The following is a 22,151-nucleotide window of genomic DNA, read 5'->3' as shown; positions in this document are numbered from 1 at the left end:
TTATGGAAATATAATGTCATACACACTGTCCCTCAGTAGATGAAATCTAGTTGAGAAAATGAAAAATAGACATAAATTTAAGTGAAAAACAAACCTATTGAAATATAAAGATGACTTAAGAAAATTATTTTAAAAAGCATCTGGAGGGGCGCCTGGGTGGCGCAGTCGGTTAAGCGTCCGACTTCAGCCAGGTCACGATCTCGCAGTCCGTGAGTTCGAGCCCCACGTCAGGCTCTGGGCTGATGGCTCAGAGCCTGGAGCCTGTTTCCGATACTGTGTCTCCCTCTCTCTCTGCCCCTCCCCCGTTCATGCTCTGTCTCTCTCTGTCCCAAAAATAAATAAACGTTGAAAAAAAAATTTAAAAAAATAAATAAATAAAAAGCATCTGGAATTAACACATTTATAAAGGGGTGTCTGAATGATTCAGTAGGTAGAGCACACTTCGTCTCAGAGTTATAAGTTCAAGCTCTGCACTGGGTATAGAGATCACTTAAAAATAAAACCTTAAAAAAAATAAGAAAGAAACAGAAGTGTGTAATTAATTACAAAATAAGTAGCAAAGACTTATTAGAAACTATCGATTTGGAGGCCAGAGAAATTATTATAAGATAAGCAAAAAAGCCTAACTAATAAAACAGGTATTAAGGTAGGCTTTGAAAGTTAGTACTAAGATAGGTAGACAGAACCAAAGACGATATTTCAAACAGGGAAAATGGTAGATCATACAACAGGCTTCCCAAGATCTAGAACAATGCTCTTCAAACCTGATTGTGCATTAGCATACCTGAAAAATATTTTTTTAAATGCTGATGCCTGGGCCCTATCCCAGACCAATTAAAAAACACAATGTAGGATGGAATTCTGATTTTGATTTTTTAAAAAAAACAAAACAAAAAAATAAAACCTCTCCCAACAGGTTCTATCATCAGCCAGGACTGAGAACCACGGCTCAGGTATAATGTTTTTAGCATAATGTTTTACCCACTAAGGATAACTGAGTTTTTAAGCTAGAAAGCTTAGAAAAGAGTATTGACATGAAGACTTAATGCTAGAAAAGAGACTACTATATTCTGAAAACAACTGGAAGCTATTACACATTTGGGGGCTAAGAAATGATCTGATGAAAGTTATAAACATAAAAATTCTGGCAAAAAAGTCATAAAAATAGGAAAAACTGAAGAAAGTCAGTTTATTGAGAATAATACTGTAGTAAAAGAAAAAGGCTTTAATAACACATTGACATGAGTAAGAATGGGGACCTCAAGATTATTCATATGCTAACAATGAATAAACACTCCTCATTTACTTATTATGTAATTTAGTAACCATATAAATTATATGTGTTAATATCAGTCTTTCCCATTACATTCTATGAGGGCAAGAATTAGAGCTGTCTTGTTCACTGAATTAGAGCTGTCTTGTTCACCACAGTATCCATAGTGATAAAAGTTACCCAACAAATGAAAGTAACCTTCCATTAAGCACCCTTTTCAAAAGCAAAGGTTGATTCATACATATATGCCTTCAACTTTGGTAACCGCAGGTGAAATTACCATGAAGCCAATGAAGTTTAAACTTTATGCTCACTCATCTATACAGGTTCTCTGCAAAACCCTAAACCTCATTTGTATGCATTATGTCATATTCTTTTTCTTAAAAATTTCCACCCTCCCTCTAATTGTATAACATTCAGACCAAACAAACATTGGAAAACAAAACAAACCTTGCTAGAACTATCTTTATAATAAAATTAAGGTAGATTTAACCCCTTATGGATATACAAAGCAAACAACTAAAACAGAAGGAAAGTTTAATATTAACATAACCACTGTAATTTCTAAAAAGGAAATTAAAGAAAATTATTAACCAAGAAAAGGTAAGAAACAGAGTGCAGTAATACCAGGAACCTAAGAAAATGATATAATGAATTTTTTTTAATATTCCTCTATTACTAAGTATCTAATAAGAGGCTTTTTGACCACATCAAAAGAGATCCAAAGCCTTACAAATATGCTGCTTAGTGGACAAAAAAAGTGTCCGGTAAAAGGTTTAAAAAGTAACCTGAAACAATCTTGAAAAGAAATAAGATTGAAGGTCACAGAAGAGAAAGAGGTCAAATTTGAACCCAGAGATTAAAAGGTACAGCCTCCAGCTGCCTCCTTTGATTATTTCCAAATGGCAATCACAGTCAGCAGCTGTTTTTCTCTTTAACATTTGAAAAGACCAACTGAAAATAAGATACTATGACTCTAGAAAAGCAAAAAAGTCTGATTTTTTTTCCAACAACTAAAATAAGTACCTGTTATTCCAAACTAAACAATGATAAACATTCCAAGTGGATCAAAAGGGAGAAGGGGAGAGAGGAAATTAACAGGTTTAAAATAATACAATGTCTAACAAAAACTTCAGATAGGGCATATACAATTATGCAATTTAATGAAAATTTGTTTCAAGTTCTGCTTAACACTACCACTATCAATATTCTTAAGACAATTTAATACAACATTAGGATTTAGCAAAGGTTTATTTATATACTTTATTACAAATTCATTTATATTCATTTAGAAGTAATTGGTTTGTTGTTATAGTGCTAAATAAATTATTGTACACAAATATAATTGTATATAATAATTTAAATTCATGTGAATAAAAATGATTAAATGAGACCAGTATACATTAGAAGCCTTCAAAAATGGTGACATTTCAGCTATTTCTGAAGAATTAAACTCACAAATATGTATACATACATATATACGCATTGATATGTATGCATATTTGCAATAGAACAGAGCTACAATTGATAGGAAATATTATATTTACATTGGAACTTTCCAGCTTTGATTTATATTTAGCAAATGAAAGTCAAATATAATTTGTATTTAACAAAAAATAAAGATTATAGCTGTTTTTTAAAAATACTGGCACTGCTTGGTAAGAATATGCAATGGGAAAAAGTCTCTTCAACAAATGGTGCTTGGAAAACTGGACAGCAGCATGCAAAAGAATGAAACTGGACCATTTTTTTACACCATTCACAAAAATAAGCTCAGAATGTATTAAAGACTTAATGTGAGACCTGAAATCTTAAAAATCCTAGAAGAGAGCACAGGCAGTAATTTCTCCGAGACTGGCCATAGCAACATTTTTCTACCTATGTCTTCTGAGGCAAGGGAAATAAAAGCAAAACTACACTATAGGGACAACATCAAAATAAAAAGTTTCTGCATAGCAAAGGAAATGATCAACAAAACTAAAGGCAACCTACTGAATGAGAGAAGATGTTTGCAAATGACCTATCCAATAAAGGGTTAGTATCCAAAATATATAAAGAACTTACACAACTCAACACACCAAAAAAATAAACAACCCAATTAAAATTGGGCAAAAGACACGAACAGACATTTCTTCAAAGAAGACATCCAGATGGCCAACAGACACATGAACAGACGCTCATCACTCATCATCAGGGAATTGCAAATCAAAACTACATGAGTTATCACCTCACAACTGTCAAAATGGCTAAAATCAACAACAAGAACCAACTGTCAGCAAGGATGTGGAGAAAAAGAAATACTCTTGCACGCTTAGTGGGAATGCAAAATGGTGCAGCCGCTGTGGAAAACACTATGGAGGTCCCTCAAAAAATTAAAAATGGAACTTCCCTATGATCCAGTAATCAACCTACTGAGAATTTTTCCAAAAAATACAAAAACACTAATTCAAAGGGATATACGCACCCCATGGGGTGCCTGGCTGGCTCAGTCTTGGCAGCATGTGACTTTTCATCTCAGGATCATGAGTTCTAGTCCCACATTGGGTGTAGAGACTAAGTAAATAAATATTTTTTTAAAAAGTAAAGGAATATATGCACCCCTATGTTTATAGCAGCATTGCTTCCAACAGTCGAAATGTGTAAGCAGCCCAAGTGTCTACCGATGAATGAATAAAGAAGATGTGGTACATACATATATAATCAAATATTATTCAGCCATAAAAAGGAATGAAATCTTGCCATTTGCAAGGACATGAATGGAGCTACAGAGTATAATGCTAAGTAAAATAAGTCAGTCAGAGAAAGAAAAATACCATATGATTTCACTCATACGTGAAATTTAAACAAAATAAGTGAGTAAAAGGGGGAAAAAAAAACATAAATACAAACCAAGAAACAGACCCTAAACTATAGAGAACACACTGATGGTTACCAAAAGGGAGCTGGGTAAGGGGATGTGTGAAATAGGTGGTAGGGGTTAAGGACTGCATTTGTTATGATAGCACTGGGTGATGTATGGAATTATTCAATCACTATACAATATACCTGAAACTAATATAACATCGTATTTTAAATGTGTTGGAATTTAAACTTCAAAAAAAAAAAAACTGACACTGCTTTACAAAAGAAAGAAAAGATGACACTTATTTGCAAATATATCTAAAAAAGAAAAAAAAAGCTTAGTCAAAAACTGCAATCTACTAAAATCATATATGACAACATATAGAAGAATAAAAGAAAACCTCATTATTGTAACTGTTCTCAACTACAAAAAGTTAGTGAAGATAGTAAAACAAAACCAATATATTACCTTGGCTGGAGTATGAATCCATATAGCTGGGTTAAGAAGAATGTGATCACACAATTGTTTGAGTAGGGGCATCCCATTCTGCAGATTACTCAGATATTTTGAAAATGCAAGACAAAGTTCAAGTACTGCTCTGTTGACATGGGATTTGGAAGACTGAAAAGAAAAAAATAGATCAAAGGTCACTACCAATACAAGGCAAAGTAAGTACATTAAAGGTTCTCAATACCAGAAAAAAGTTGGCCCACAAACTGCTACAAGTTAAAGATGCCATGAGACTCGATGCCACATTTCTCTAAAAAAGCAATGGAAGCAAGGTAAAACAACAAAAGGTTATTTTAATTTTGGTAATTTTATGTAACCAAGGAGACACACTTGCAGAAAGAATTGCTCAACAACTTAGGAGACCAAATCCATGCCCTCAAAATTAAGAACAAAATATATAATGCATCTCATACTTTACCTTTTCAAGACTATATCCTATTACCAAGAAGCCCTTGCAGGCAAGCATCTGCTCCTGCATAGCAATTGAGTTCTTCAACAACTCCATGATAAAAGCCAGCAAAGTTGAACTGGAACAAAAACAACAGGCAACAGTCTGAAAAACTTACTCTTTTAAAAAAACAAGGTGGGGAGGGGGATTAAATAGATGCAGGCTTTCATCTATCTTAATAAAAAGTTCTCTATTTCAAGGAAAATGAAGTTATAAAATTGTCTCCAACATTATTTGGGGACTGGAATTTGAATGCAGGATTAGGACTTAATTATTTATTTCACGTACTTTATCATCAACCTACTAATAAGTCAATTACTTACAAACAACATGAGAAACATATATAAACTGAACAAAAATTAGCAATGTCTAAAAACAAGTAATAAAATGGCTAACATAAGTATATTAAGGCCTTAAAGAATAGATATAACTTAGATTAGCAAGTATATTCAATTTTAGAGAGTTAGAGGCCAGAGGCAAAAGACACATGGAGCAAATACACTAGGAAAGAAATACTTAGAATGTGTTAGGGCTCCAGACTAGCCTGGTTAATGAAGAAGATAAAAAAGTAAATTTGGGGGGCGCCTGGGTGGCTCAGTCGGTTAAGTGTCCGACTTCAGCTCAGGTCACGATCTCGCGGTCCGTGAGTTCAAGCCCCGCATCGGGCTCTGGGCTGATGGCTCAGAGCCTGGAGCCTGCTTCGGATTCTGTGTCTCCCTCTCTCTCTGCCCCTCCCCCGTTCATGCTCTGTCTCTCTCTGTCTCAAAAATAAACAAACATTAAAAAAAAATTAAAAAAAAAAAAAGTAAATTTGGAATTTACAAACCGAAGTCCTCAAACACTAATTCAACAATTTTGTACATTATCCTAAAAGGAAAATCGTAATTCTGTAGTCAGTTGAGAAGACTTTTAAAACTGAATAGGGGCTAAGGCCATGCTCCTATCCTCACTTTTAGAAATACACAAAATGGAATGGAATGAAGATCACCTGTTACCTCCTTTTCTCAAAGCCTCTGAGATACCCCCACAAACAAACTAGAAGCCAACCTCCTCCCTCGACACAAGTGCTTTTAAAACTGTCAGCAATTTTGGGGTGCCTTCACTCAGTCCGTTAAGCGTCCGACTTTGGCTCATGTCATGATCTCATGGTTTGTGAGTTTGAGCCCCGCATTGGGCTCTGTGCTGACAGCTTGGAGCCTGGAGCCTGCTTCACAGATTCTGTGTCTTCCTTTCTCTCTAACCCTCCCTCACTTGTGTTCTGTCTCTCTCTCTCTCTCTCTCTCTCTCGAAAATAACTAATAAACATTAAAAAAATTTTTGTTAAGTCTTCATTTTCAATAAAGATAAAAATTTTTAAAAAAGAAAGGGAGAACCAAGAAAAAATAACTGAGCTCTGTTACAGAAGTTTCAGACCAGGACACATAGAAAAATTAATGAAGTAGCAATATGTCAAGGATAACTTTAATTATTTTAATGTAGACAATAAATACTTGATTTGATATCTCATTCATTTAAAAAAAAAAAGTCACTTTGTTGCCTAAACGTCTCAAGAGAATTATTACATCATGAAATACATACATTGATTAATTGATATCAAATTACACAAAATCAGGGAATTCTAAAAATGAATAATGAAACACTCATTTACTCAAATAATACATTAAACATAATTACTAGTCTCACTAGAATATACAGCCATGAAAAATTCATTTAGACACCCCTCCAATGTTTTATATTATCTCCTAAATCTTTGCCTTTTTTAGACTCTATACTGTAAGAGACGAATGTGTCCAACATACAATCTAGTGTTTTCAAAAAGACCAAATGTAAATAATAAATAACATCATTAAAAATTTCAGTTTTAATTTAGTTATATGCAATAATTAAAATGAAAAGCTAAATCCCCATAATGAATCACTGCCATGTAATAATCTAAAATAACTTTTGGGCGCCTGGGTGGCGCAGTAGGTTAAGCGTCCGACTTCAGCCAGGTCACGATCTTGCGGTCCGTGAGTTCGAGCCCCGCGTCAGGCTCTGGGCTGATGGCTCGGAGCCTGGAGCCTGTTTCCGATTCTGTGTCTCCCTCTCTCTCTGCCCCTCCCCCGTTCATGCTCTGTCTCTCTCTGTCCCAAAAATAAAATAAAAAAAAAACGTTGAAAAAAATAAAATAACTTTTTAAATTAGAATGATAGACAAAAATGTATTCATTTTTGCTAAATCATTATTTCTAAATTTATTCTAAGAGAAGTTTATTATATTTTTTACACCTTCCATATTTCCTACTGATAAAGAATTTAGATTACTACTACTTTTTTTTTTTTTTTGAAAGAAAGAGAGACTGCAAGTGGCACAAAGGGGCAGAGGGAAAGAATCTTAAGCAGGCTCCATGATCAGCACAGAGCCCGACATGGGGCTGGATACCACCACCCTGATATCATGACCTAAGCCAAAACCAAGAGGTGGATGCTCAATCATGAGCCACCCAGATGCCCCTAATACTACTATTACTGACAGGAATCTGTAGTAACCTTTAAAGTTCACAAATTTCTTTACATACATTCTTTTAACCCTACCAACAAATTTAAAAGGCAGAAAAAATATTGTGCAGCTCAACAGTAATAAAAGTCATCCTCACATCCACTTCAAGAACAAAATAATGGCACTCACCATATAGTCAAGTCAACCTCATCAGATAAATATTGCCTATAATCCAACTGTGCAAAAAGTGGAAACAGCACTTGTACTCCTCCAATTGAATGCATAGCACTTTGAATGGAATGTGTTAAAACTGCTTTCACATCCTTGTAAAACAGAAAACACAGTAAAGATTCCAATGATTTCCTTTCCCAAACAATAAAAAAAGCATAACAAGAACAATACCTTATATCACATTTATTAATAGAAGCTACCTAATATACCTCACTAAAATTTACCATGAAAAATATTCTTAAAAGATTATATATAAAAAATAAAAAATAAAAAATGTCATAGCTAGTACCTGGAGCATGAGTGCATGCGGTGAATGAACAAAAATTGAAGGGTTGTCCTTAGGGGATGATTCAAGGCAGAGCTGGGCATCTGTAGCACGTGGATTGTACGTGAATGCAATGGCACTAGAAAGTTTGCCATCATACAAAAGAAGTTTGTGATGCTCAGCAAGAAACAGATCACTTTCCGCTTTGAATTTAAATGTACCCTAAAAATAAAGAGTAAAACAGTTAAAACAGTATACCACAAAAAGAAAATCTAGATACAAATCACCAGATACAAAAATTTAAGGAATATATCTTTAATCATTTTCCTAACAATATCAAGTAAGAAGAGCCCTATTTCATTACTTCTTTAGTGGACTGTATTCATTTTAAAGATACAATGAAAATCAAGTCGGTATTAAAACCTTACATTTGGGGCGCCCAGGTGGCTCAGTCGGTTAAGCATCCGACTTCGGCTCAGGTCATGATCTCACAGTCCGTGAGTTCGAGCCCCGTGTCGGGCTCTGTGCTGACAGCTCAGAGCCAGGAGCCTGTTTCAGATTCTGTGTCTCCCTCTTTCTCTCTCCTCCCCCGCTCATGCTCTCTTTCTTCTCAAAAATAAATAAACGTCAAAAAAAAAATTTTTTTTAAACTTACATTTAAAAAGTATAAAACGTAGTGTCCTATGGCACATATTTTATCATTTTTTTCACTGTACTTCGTCTTTTTGGATTTTTTTTTAAGAGAGAGAGAGGAAGAGCGTGAGTGGGAGAGAGGGACAAAGGGAGAGAGAGAAGGGGAATCCCAAGCAGTTTCTGTGTTCCATGCAGAGCCTGACACTGGGCTCAATCCCACAACCCTAAGATCATGACCTGTGCCCAAAACAAGAGTCAGACACTCAACCAACTGAGCCACCCAGGTGCCCCCTTTTTGGATTTCTTTCATTGTGGTTATTAACACAGTACATAAAATGTACCATCTTAAACATTTTTAACTGTACAGTACAGTAAGTAGTATTAACTATATGCATATTGTTATATAACAAATCTCTAGAACTTTTACATCATGTAAAACTGAAGTTCAGTATATATTTAACATCTCATTTCTACCACTCCCCATTCCCTGGCAACCACCATATTCTACTTTCTGATTCTGTAAGTGTGACTTTTTTGTAACTCATATAAGTGTAATCTTTTTGTTTGCATACTTTTTATTTTCTTATTTCACTTAGTATCATGTCTCAAGCTTGACTACGTGGTAGCATGCATCAGAATTTCCTTCTTTTTAAAACTAAATAGTATTCCACTGTACATATATACTACATTGTATCTATTCATGTGTCCATGGACAATTAGGTTCCTTCAACCTCTTGACTATTGTGAATGATGCTACAATAAACTTGAATATGAAAATATCTCTTTCAGATCCTGCTTTTAATTCCTCTGCATAGGTACACAAAAGTAAGAAAGCTCAATCATAGGGTAATTCTAATCTTGATTCTTAAAGAACCACCATACTGCTTTCCATAGAGCCTACAGCATTCTACATCTCCACTAAACATCCCCATATATGCATTCCACATATGCACTAAACAGTGCATACGGGTACATATTTCTCCATACCCTAGCCAATACTTACTATTTTCAGTTTTGTTTTTTATACTAGCCATCCTAATGTGGTATGAGGTGGTATCTACTGTAGTTCTGATCTGCATTTCTCTGCTGATTTCTAATGTTAACCATCTTTTCATGTTTGTTTGCAATTTGAGTATCTTCTTTGGAGAAATGTTTATGCAAGTCTTTTGCCCACTTTTTTAGTGGGTTATTTGGAGATTTTTGTTGTTCAGTTGTAGGACTTCATTATAGATTCTGGATATTAACTCTTTATCAACTATATGGTTTTGTAACATGTTTTCTCATTTCACAGTTTGCTTTTTCACTCAATTCCTTGATACATAAAAGCTTTGACATGCCAAAGATTTTGAGATGGAAGACCCATTTGTCTATTTTTATCTTTGTTGCCTGTTTTGGTGTCATATCCAAAACATCACTGTCAAACTCAATGTCATGATGATTTTCCTCTGCTTTCAGGTAGGAACCTTATGTCTTAGGTTTAGGTCTTTAATTCATTTTGAGTTAATTCTGATATATGTTGTAAAGTAAGGATCAAAATTCACTATTTACCGTGTAGATATCTACTTTTCACAAATCCAGGTTTTAAAAAGACTAGCCAGGGGCACCTGAGTGGCTCAGTCGGTAAAGCGTCGGCTCTGGCTCAGGTCATGATCTCATGGTTCCTGAGTTCAAGCCCCCACGTCGGACTCTATGCTGACAGCTCAGAGCCTGGAGCCTGCCTCAGATTCTGTGTCACCCTCTGTCTGCCCCTCCCCCACTTGCACTCTGTCTCTCGCTCTGTCTCTAAAATAAATAAACATTAAAGAAAAAAAATTTTTTAAGACTATCCTTTCTCCATTGTGTGTGGTGTTTGCATCTTTGTAGAAGATCATTTGAGTATATGTGCAAAGATTTATTTCTGGACTCTGAATTCTGTTCTATTAGTCCATAGGTCTACCTTTATGCAAGCACCATAACGTTTTGATTACTATCCCTTTGTAATATGTCTTGAAATCGAGAAGTGTGAGACCTCTAATCATGTTCTTCTTTTTCAAGGTTGTGGCTATCTGGAGACCCTTGAAATTTCATTTAAATTTTAGGGATTTTTTTTCCATTTCTGCAAAAAAATACTATTTGGATTTTGATAGGAACTGTACTGAATTTGTACATCACGTTCAGCAGTATGCATTCTTTAACAATTGCAAGTCTTTCAATCCATGAACCGAGGGTATCATTCCATTTTGTGGCTTGATTTCTTTCAACAATGTTATAGACTTTTCAGTGTACAAGTCTTAAGCCATCCTTAGGTAAGTTGTTCCTAAGTATTCCTTTTTTACGCTTTTGTAAATGAGATTGTTGTTTTTCCTTCTCAGGTTGTTCACTGTTGGTATAGAGAGACACAGCTGATTTTTGTTCTTGGCTTGTATCCTGCAAGCTTGTTGAATTTATCAGTTGTAACAGGTTTTCATTTAGAATTCTCTACATATAAGATCAAGTCATCTGTGAAAAGATAATTTTACTTCATCCCTTCCAACTGGGATGCCTTTTATTTCCTCCTCTTGACTAACTGCTCTAAGACTGCGAGGATTGTGGCCTACAGAAATGGTGAGAATGGGAATCCTTGCCTTGTTCCTGTTCTTAGAGGAAAAGCTTTCAGTCTTTCACTAATGCATATGTCAGCTGTGGGCTTTTCATATGTAGCCTTATTATTTTGAAGTAGTTTCCTTCACTAGTAATTTGTTGAGTGTTTTTATAATTAAAGAATAAACTTTGTCCAACAGTTTTTTTGCATCAATTGAGATGACTGTGTGGTTTGTGTCCTTTACTCTGTTAACATGTATATTGCAATGATTGACTTTCATATGTCCTCCATTCCAGGACTAAGTCTCTGCTGGTGACAGACTATGATCCTTTTGGGGTGCTCTTGAATTTGCCTTGTTAGTATTTTGTTGAGGATTTTTGCATCAAAATTAATCAGGGATACTGGTCTATAGTTATCTTGTAGTGCCTTTGGCTATGGTATCAAAGTAATGCTGACCTCCTAAATTGAGTTTGGAGGGTGTCTGTGGCTTAGCTGAGCATCTGACTCTTAGTTTCAGCTCAGATCATGACCTCACAGTTTTGTAGGGTCGAGCCCCGCGTCAAGGTCTGCACTGACAGTGCGAAGCCTGCTTGAGAGTCTCTGTCTCCCTCTCTCTCTGCCTCTCCCCTACTCATTCTGTCTTTCAAAATAAATAAACTTTTAAAAGTTATGAGTTTGGAAGTATTCCCTCCTCTTCATTTTTTGAAAGAGTTGAGGAAGATTGTTGTTAATTCTTCTTTAATGTTTGAATACTCCAGTGAAATCCTATGCAGTACACAGCTTTTCCTTATTCAGAGGTTTTGGATTATGGATTCAATGTCCTTAGTACCTACAGTCTCTCCAGATTTTCTCTTGATAGGCAGTGTGTTTCCAAGAATATCCATTTCTTCTATATTATTCAATTTGCTGATATAAAATTGTTCATAGTAGTCTCCTAATTCTTTTTAGATTCATGGCATTAGTAATAATTCTTCTTTCATTTTATTTTTTTCTTCTTTCATTTCTTTTAGTTATTAGGTCTTCTCTTTTATCTTAATCTAGCTAAGAACTTGTCAGGTTTGTAGATCTTTAAAAAAAACTCTTAGTTTTGTTAATTTTTTTTCTATTATTGTTCTAGTCTCTATATCATTTATTTCTACTTTGAATATTTATCATGTCCTTTCCTCTGATAACTATGGAATTACTTTGCTCTTCTTTTTCTAGTTCCTTGAAGGGAAAAATTAGTTATTGATCTGAGATCTTCCTTTATTCTTTTAAAGGACTATAAACATTCCTCTTGGTACTGCTTTCCCTAAATCCCATAAAGTTTGATATGTTGTCTTCACTTGGCTCCAGAAATTTCCTGGAGATTTCTTTGACACACTAGTTGTATGAGAGTGTGTTGTTTGATTTCCACAAATTTGTGTATTTTCCAGATTCCTTCTACTATTGACTTAATTTTATTGGGGTAAACAAAAGTATTTGGTATTATGATTTCAGTATTATTAAATTTGTTAATTTTGTGGCCTAATATGTTGTCTATCCTGAAGAATGTCCCATAGGAGCTTGAGAAGGATGTGTATTCTATTGGTGTTTGGTGGGGTGTTCTGTATGTGTTTGTTAGGGTCCAACTGGTCTACATTGTTGTTCATGGTCTCTGTTTCTTTAGTAATCTCTCTGGTTGGTCTATCCGTTAATAAAAGCGTTTTGAAATATCCTACCATTATTGTGTTAATACATACTTCTCCCTTCAATTCTGTCAAGGTCTGTTTCATATATTTTGCAGCCATAAAGTTAGGTGTATATATTTTTAATTATTATATCTTCCTCGTGAATTGACACTTTTATCATTATATAATTTCCTTCTTTGAGTCTTGTAACAGATTTTGAATTAAAGTCTAATTTGGAGGAGCGTCTGGGTGGCCCAGGCAGTTCAGTGTCTGACTCTTGATTTCAGCTCAGGTCACGATCCCAGAGTCAAGGGATTGAGCCCCGTGTCAGGCTCCACAATGAGTGTGGAACCTACTGAAGATTTTCTCTCCCTGTGGCCCTCTCCCCTGCTTGCACTCACTCTCTCTCTCTCTCTCTCTCTCTCTCAAATGAATAAATGAAGTCTATTTTTTCTGATATACACATGGCCAACCCTGCTCTCTTTTGCTTACCATTTGCATGGACTATCTTCTTCCATCCCTTCATATTCCATATTAGACCTATGGTGTCTCTCTTATAGACCAAAGACAGTTGGGGTTTGTTTTTTTAAATCCATTAGCCAATGGGTGATGGGTATTAAGGAGGGCACTTATGATGTGCACTGGCTGTTATTTTTAAGTGACAAATCACTAAATTCTACTCCTGAAACCAATATTACACTCTATGATAACTAATTAGAATTTAAATAAAAATTTAGGAGAAAAAATCCATTTAGCCTATTTCTTTTAAGTGAGAAGTTTAATGCATTTACATTTAAAGTAGTTAGCGACTGGGGCGCCTGGGTGGCGCAGTCGGTTAAGCGTCCGACTTCAGCCAGGTCACGATCTCGCGCTCCGTGAGTTCGAGCCCCGCGTCAGGCTCTGGGCTGATGGCTCAGAGCCTGGAGCCTGTTTCCGATTCTGTGTCTCCCTCTCTCTCTCCCCCTCCCCCGTTCATGCTCTGTCTCTCTCTGTCCCAAAAATAAATAAACGTTGAAAAAAAAAAATAAAAAAAAAAAGTAGTTAGCGACTCACTATTGCCATTTTTGTTCACTATAATTTGCTAATTGACTTCTTTTATATGCCAATGATTGTTGGTATTTATATCCCTTTCTCCTTTTGTGTTAAGTTCTATAGGTATTTTCTTTGCCATATCCATAGGAATTACATAAAACATCTTAAAGTTATAAAACTATTTTTTTTTTACTTTTTTTAGACATTTATTTATTATTGAGAGACAGAGAGAGACAGAGCATAAGCATGGGAGGAGCAGAGAGAGGAGGAGACAGAATCCCAAGCAGGCTCCAGGCTCTGAGATGTCAGCACAGAGCCCGATGCAGGGCTCAAACTCACAAACCCGTGAGACCATGACCTAAGCCGAAGTCGGATGCTTAACCAATTGAGCCACCCAGGCATCCCTATAATATTCTACTTTAAGCCAATAACGGCTTAAGTTCAATCACATACAAAACCTTTACACATTTACATCTCCATCACCCGATTTTATGTTAGTGATATCAAAAATTACATCTTTTCATATTATGTATAGTTTTAGATTTTTATGCTTTTTCTCTTAAAGTCTGTATCAGAATTGAAAGTAATTTATGCAGGGGCGCATGGGTGGCTTAGTCAGTTAAGCATCCGACTCCTGGTTTCAGCTCCGGTCATGATCTCACATTAAGTTCAAGTCCCACATCGGGCTCCACGCTGACAGTGCAAAGCCTTCTTGGGATCTCTCTCCCACTCCTTTCTCTGTCTCTCCTGATCTCTCTCTCTGTCTCAAAATAAATAAATAAACCTAAAAAAAGTGATTTATGCACTAACATTACAAGATTACAAGATTCTATATTTGCGTATATATTTACCTTTACCAGAAAGCTCATATTTTATCTTTTAAATCATTCTTGTTTTTTTTTTTTAGGTTTATTTTTTTAGAGAGACAGCATGAGCAGGGGAAGAGGCAGAGAGAGACGGGAACAGAGGATCCATAGCAGGCTCTGTGCTGAGAGCAGAGAGCCCGATATGGGGCTCAAACCCACAAATCATGAGATAACTTGAGCTGAAGTAGACTGAGGCACCCAGGCGCCCCTTAAACCATACTTCTAAGTAATCACAGACAAGGATTTTTTTCTTTAGTTTAACTATAACCACTTATAGCTTAATGGAACATCTTTTCCAACAAAGACTTGCTGGATTCAACTTGTGAATTCTGCTTCAATACCGCTATAAAAATAAAATGTAAAACACACTAAGACTGCCTTTATCTTTCTGACTTTTACACAAAACATTTTAAAAGCTTTAATATATTATTTTTCTAAAATTTCTGCCCCCTTGATAAGCAGTTAATAAATCTGTAAGCATTGATTTAATATTCTTTTTTAATTTAATGAAAGCTGATTACAAAGGGAATTTTAGCATAAGTGAAATAAATGCTTTTAAATAATAAATACTTTTGAGGGGAAATGTCATTTGGGCAACCTACAAAAGCTAACCTATTTACCAACTTACAATATATAGACATATAATATGGGAGATTATATAATTCATTTTCCAAAGGCAGAAACTAAGAAAGTCTAAAGAAATAAGTGACTTCTTTGAGTCCACAAAGTTAATCTGTGGCAGAGTAAAGATCTGAAACTAGTTCAATTAAACAAATAATTTAGCCTGTGCTACTATTCAAAGTACAGTATGTCAACATTAGCGGGTAAAAATTTTGAAAACAAATAGCTAAACATTTTTTCTACTTTGTTTGGAATTGAGGAATAAATCACTACCACTAACCAATCTAAACAAAACTAAATCTAAAACTAAAACTAAGACTTTCACATATTTCAGGAATTGCTGCTAAATTTATAGAAACAATATTCATGTGTAAATACTATTTGATATGATTAATTAAAATAAAAAAATACCCTTTCAAAGTACTTAAAGCAACATGGTACTTCATCAAACACTAAGACAATATGAAAGAAGTATTTAACCCTTCATTTCTTTTGAAATATTTATTATTTTAATCTTTAAAGCACTGAATCAATTGCAATTGCCTAGAAGCAATCCTGAGATTGCTGGTTTTCCATATCCCTGCTACCTTAAGTTATAAGGGGTTCTCTAAAACATGGATTATACAACACAACAGATTTCAACAGTAAAAAATAAAGCAAGAAGTAATTCTAGGATCATCAATTTCTCACATAACATGATTTTCAGTACAGTTTTATCACTATCTGAACATACATATGAGGAAAAGATGACTCAAATGTTAGAGATGACTACCGATAAGATTTTTGATCTAGCACTAATACCAGCAGTTATTTCTACACATTTACCATTAAGATGCCTTTCTGGACCTCAGTATACTTCATGGATAAGAATATAAACTATGACCAAGTGTGATTATCCTGGGAACAAAAGGTTGATTTAACAATATCTGAACAATTTAATATACTATATTAATAAAAACAAAAGACAACAATTGTGATCATCCCAAAAGAAGCACAAAGAACAAATGACAAAATCCAGCAACGTTTCATGATGAAAACACTCAACAGACTAGGAATAAAAGTGAACTTCCTCAAATAAACAAAGAACATCTACAAACAGCTAACAGCAAACACCATACTGATGGCAAAAAAAATGGAATGCTTTTTCTCCTAAGATCAGTAAAAATACAGGGATGTCTGCTTTCAACACTTTTCTTGTTTTTTCTTTTTTAATTTAATTGCAGTAAAACCACTTAACAGGAGATCTATCCTCTTAACAGATATTAAGTGTACAATACAGTATTTTTATAGGCACAATGTTGTACAGCAGATCACTCGAACTTGTTCACCTTGTATAACTGGAATTTTATACCCACTGATTGTCAATTCTCCTTTTCTCTCTCCCCCAGCCCATGGCAACCACCCTTCAATTCTTTGTTTCTATGAGTTTGATATTTTAGATATCTCCTATGAGTGGAATCATGCATTATTTGCCTTTCTATGACTGATATATGTGTCTCCCTCTCTCTCTCTCTGCCACTCCCCTGATCGCACTCCGTCTCTGTCTCTCTCTCTCAAAAATAAATAGAATTAAAAAAAATTTTTTTACAGATACTAAAAATAGCCAAAACAATCTTGCAAAAGAACAAAGTTGGAGGACTCAGGCTTCCTGACTTAAAAAATGAATTACAGAGGTGCCTGAGTGGCTCAGTCAGTTAAGTGTCTTGACTCTTGATTTCAGTTCAGGTCATGATTTCACTTTATGAGTTTGAGTCTTGCATCGGGCTCTATGCTGACAGTGCAATGCCTGCTTGGGATTCTCTCTTTCTCTCTCCCTCTCTCACTCCCCTTTCTCTCTCTCTCTCAAAATAAATAAATTAACTTAAAAAATGTATTACAAAACTGCAGTATTCAAGACTGTGTTCTACTGGCCTAGGGATACAGTTTGATGAAACAGAATTTAAAGTCCAGATATAAACACTTAGATTTAAGACACATAGTATCTATACTCATACTGACTGTAAACTATGTAAACACTCCAATTAAAAGGAAAGATTATCAGAGTTGATAAAAAAGCAAAACTCATTTTATAAAATTCAATATGTCTCTGATAATAATTCTCAGGAAACCAGAAATGGAAATTTCCCAACTCGATAAAAGGCATCTATAAAATATGTATGATTGCTTTCCCCCTAAAATCAGAAACAACGCAAAAATGTCTATTCTCACCAGTTCTATTTAATTATTTATACTGGTGGTCTTAGTACAAAACAAAAAAGGGAAGAGGCATAAAGACTGGACATGAAGAAATAAAATTTACAGTCTATAATAACATATGTATAGGAAATCCTAGAATACTCTAGTAAAACTAATAGCAAGGTCAATAAACAAAATTCAACTATACACTAGAAACAAATAATTAGAAACTGAGACTTGAAATACAACTTATTACTTGAAAAACATTAAACACTTAAGAATACATTTAACAAAATGTATATATCACCTATACAAAGAAAACCAAAAAACAGTGCTGGAAGAAATTAAAGAAAACCTAAATAAATAGAGAGATACATCATATTCACAGGCTGGAAAAATCAGTATCAGTAGGATGGCCAATTCTTCTCTAATTGATCTAATATTCAATATAATACCAAATAAAATCCCAGTAGACATTTCTCTAGAAATTGATAAGCGAGTTCTAAAAAATATATCTGGAAATGCAAAGGGTTTAGAAAGCCAAAACAATTTGAAAAAGAAAAATAAAGTGAGGTTTCAGACTTCCTGTTTTCAATGCTCGCTGTGAAACTAACATTAATCAAGATAATACCGTATTGGCATAAGACATATAAGTCATTGAAATATAAAGATGCCAAGGTAAGGCAATGGAGGAAGAATGCAATTTATAAAACAACAGTACTGGGGTGTCCATATTGGCGGGGGGGCGGGGAGGGAAGAACCTTGACCCTTGACACAAAAAATAACTTAAAATGGATCACAGGCCTAAACAAAAATGCTGAAACTGTAAGAGAAAAACACATGAGAAAATCTTTCCAACCAATCTGTTCTTCAAAAGACACATTAAGAAAACAAAAAGGTGGAGCACCTGGCTGGCTCAGTCAGTGGAGAGTACAACTCTTGATGTCAGTTCAGGTCATGATCCCAGGGTTCTGGGATCAAGCCCCACACTGGGCTCCACACTGAGCATGGAGCCTGCTTAGGATTCTCTCTCTCTCCCACTGCCCCTCTCCCCCACTCATACTCATTCTCTCTCCTAAAAAAAAAAAAAAGAAAGAAAAAAAAAAAGGAAGGAAGGAAAGAAGAACGAAAGAATGAAAGAAAGAAAGAAAAGTTTTAAAATAAAGAAAGAAAATAAGACAAGACACAAATCAGGAGAGAAATATTTGTAACTCATACATCTGATAAAATTCTTGTATACAGAATATATATATATTATATATATATAAAGAAATCTCAAAACTTAATAAGAAAACAAACAACCAAACAAAAAATACACAAAAGATGTGAACACACTTCACAAAGGAACATACAAAAATGATCGATAAGCAAAAAAAAAGATGCTTGGGATCTCTACTCATTATAATAAGCAAATTAAAACCAAACTGAAATACAGCTACATACTCACTGAGATGCCTAATATTAAAAAGACCAGCAATACAAGATGTTAAGGATGTGGAGCAAGTAGAAAGCTCATATACTGCTTATAGAAATGTAAAATTATACAACTACCTTGGAAGAGGGTTTGGCAACTTCAGTTACCATATCAGTTAGTAATTCCACTCTTAAATATTTATGAAATAAAATTATGTGGCAGCACAAAGATTTATACACCAATATTCAGAGCAGCTTGTTCCTAACAGCCCAAAACTGGAAATAACCCTAATGTCCATCAATAGAAGAATGCATTAAAAAATTGTAGATATGGGGGCATCTGGCTGGCTCAGTCAATAAAGCATGTGACTCTTGATCTTGGGGTTATAAGTTGGAGCCCCATGATGGGTGTAGTGATTAGTTAAAAAAAGGAATAAAATCCTTTTTAAAAAAAAATGTGATATATTAATACAATGGAATGCTACTTAGCGATAAAAAGAAACTACTACAACATAACAACATGGCATGACTCTCACAAGAAACCAAACTCTGAAGGAGCACATGCTGCATGATTCCACTTACATAAAACCTAAGAAAAACAAATCTACTCTAGTGACAGAAAGCAGATTAACAGTTTCTCTCAAGAAGAATGCAGTGGAGTTAGAGAAGTGGAAGGAACTGACTGGGGAGGGGCACAACTGAACATGTGCAGGAACAGAATTATTCCATTTATTTAATGTTGTGGGAGTTACACTTTTGTCAAAACTAATTAAAATAAAAATATACTGAATGTAATGGTATGTAAATCAACTCAGGAAAATTGGTTTTGTTTTCAGAAAAACAGAGCAGACTAACATGCTCCTTGAAACCAAACTAGAGTAACAATGGCTTAACCCAGAGATTCCCATTTTTTTTTTTTTTAATGTTGATTTATTTGGAGCAGGGGAGGGACAGAGAGACAGGAGAGAGAGAAAGAATGTCAAGCAGGCTCCTTGCTGCCAGCACAGAGCCCAACACAGGGCTCGAACTCAGGATCTATGAGATCAATGTCCTAAGCTGAAATCAGAGAAGTTGCTTAACCAACTGAGCCACCCAGGCACCCCACAAATTCTTAGTTCATGACAGTCTTAGCATTGCAGTGACTGTTTATGGTGCTTTAGATCAAAATAAATACTACTAAATAGTTTGGTTCAAACAACTTTATATTTTAATAATTTAACAGCCATTTGAAAAAATTAAGGAACAAGTCAAAAGAAAAAATGTCTCTTTCATTATATTAGCAAAATTAGTTATTAATTTTTATGCATATTGAACAATGCATGAACTCTCTCAAATTTGGAATCAGATTTCACACCATCATCCTCATTTCCTTTTCCACATTAATTTCCACATGGTACTTGTTTTTAATCACAGTAACTGTTGAAAATTTAGTTATGCAAAAACTGACATCATCAAATGCAGCATGAATGCAAGTTGAAACTTGAGCTAGTAATATGCACAGAGGCCCACATGACAAGTATACTGTGTTTCCCTCAAAAATTTAAAGTATCCTTCAGATTCCTGTGACTTCCCTGTAGTGTCCCTGATTACTCTTTCAATTTTGTCCCATGCATCACCTACCTTTAAATCAAGTTCAACTAACACTGGTTAAGCAATGAACAGCAAGTAAAGTACCTTATATCCCAGTCCCAACTGATAAATAGCAAAAATCTGAGCAGCATTAAGAGCTTCACTAAAAAGGTAAACTGCAGTCATCTGACCACAGAATACTCTATTTGCATCTGCTGTTTCTGACGAGCCCAGGAAACATTTGTCAAAGGTCTGTGAAAGAAAACAGATTGTATTAAAGAAAAAACAACAATATCTCCTCCAGAAATAATAACCTATATTGATTAAATGTTTCAGGATAAATTTTGGTATAAATGATTCGTCTGTTCTAATCTGGCTAAATTAAAATAATTCATTTAGCATTTCACTTAATTCATTATTATCAAGTGTAGAGATCAAGAAAGACATCATAAAAAAGGAGAAAGCCAAAGTTTTCCAGAGTACAATAAATAAAATCTGACGACAAAGTGTATGTAAGAAAGAAGAGTCAAAGAAATCATGATGGATTCTGAAGGTTCATACTTGAGTAACCAAAAAAGCAAATGGGAGAACAGTCTTTGTTATAAGAAGGAAAATCATGAGTTACGTTTAGGACATAATCTGCCTTTCGGCGAGTTAATATGTATGGAGCCAACATGAATGGAGAAGCAGGGTTCTGTAAGTTTGGTGAGAAGTTAAAATTGTAAAGACAGACTTTTGCAGATATCAAGGTATAGACAATGGGTGAGATCATGGGATACAATCTCTCAAATATGTAAATCCAGAAAAGCAGATGCATGTATCTCTTCTAACGTTAAAAAGAAAAAAAATTCTCTTAACATCTAGGTTACAAACCACATTTTAAAAATCCACGTGTCCACAAAGAAAGACTAAAGTTCTTCACATCCCTTTAAATGGTTATGCAACAAAAAAAACCATTAGAAAGAATGTTGAAAAATAAATACGTATTGATATTAGGGAATACAGAAAAGTTGTTAACATTTGGCTTCTCAAGACAATCCACCTAAGTCAAATCACTGTTTCACATGCTGGTGATCTTGGCAAATTACTTAATCTCTCTGTGCTTCAGTCTCCTTACCTGTAAAATGGGAGATTATAATAGTACTTATCTTGCAAGGTTGGTGCTTTTAGAAAATAAAGGTATTTATTACAATGCTTGGAGTACAAGAAGCACTCAATAAAAGTTAACATAAGGAAAAAACAGGTCAAAAAACAACATATATATCTGATCCCCTTTTTGTGTTTTCAAAAAAAAAAAAAGGAGAGCTAACATTTACTGAGCACTTACTCTGTACAAGGCACTCTACTAATTAATTTGTAAACAGTATCTCATGTAGTTATCACATTAACCTTCTGAGATAGGTACTATTTTACACCCATTTTCAGGTGGAGAAAACTTAGGCCTAATAGATTAAGGTCATACAGTCAGTAAGTGACAGAGCTGGGATTCAAACCTAAGACTATCTGTTACAAAAACCCAAGCTCTTAAGATTATCATTACATAATACATAAATATGCGTAGCATAGGATATAAAAGAAGAATTTAA

General features: G+C 34.7%; 1 protein-coding gene across 8 annotated transcripts in view; it reads right to left on the bottom strand.

The window, feature by feature from the left end:
• LRBA (LPS responsive beige-like anchor protein) overlaps positions 1-22,151 on the bottom strand; it is a 786,930-nt gene that overhangs the window by 654,167 nt on the left and 110,612 nt on the right. For all 8 annotated transcript variants that reach the window (XM_043567604.1, XM_043567611.1, XM_043567619.1 and 5 more), the window contains exons 9-13: positions 20,671-20,817; positions 8,072-8,269; positions 7,741-7,874; positions 5,044-5,152; positions 4,584-4,736 (exon numbers count right to left, since the gene is read on the bottom strand). In XM_043567604.1, coding sequence (XP_043423539.1) covers positions 4,584-4,736; positions 5,044-5,152; positions 7,741-7,874; positions 8,072-8,269; positions 20,671-20,817 — 741 coding nt within the window. The remainder of the gene's footprint in view (positions 1-4,583; positions 4,737-5,043; positions 5,153-7,740; positions 7,875-8,071; positions 8,270-20,670; positions 20,818-22,151) is intronic.

The sequence above is a fragment of the Prionailurus bengalensis genome, chromosome B1, assembly GCF_016509475.1.
Source record: "Prionailurus bengalensis isolate Pbe53 chromosome B1, Fcat_Pben_1.1_paternal_pri, whole genome shotgun sequence".
In the NCBI taxonomy this organism is placed as follows: domain Eukaryota; kingdom Metazoa; phylum Chordata; class Mammalia; order Carnivora; family Felidae; genus Prionailurus; species Prionailurus bengalensis.
The sequence above is the reverse complement of the archived record's forward strand: the minus strand, read 5'-3'. Positions and strand labels throughout refer to the sequence as shown.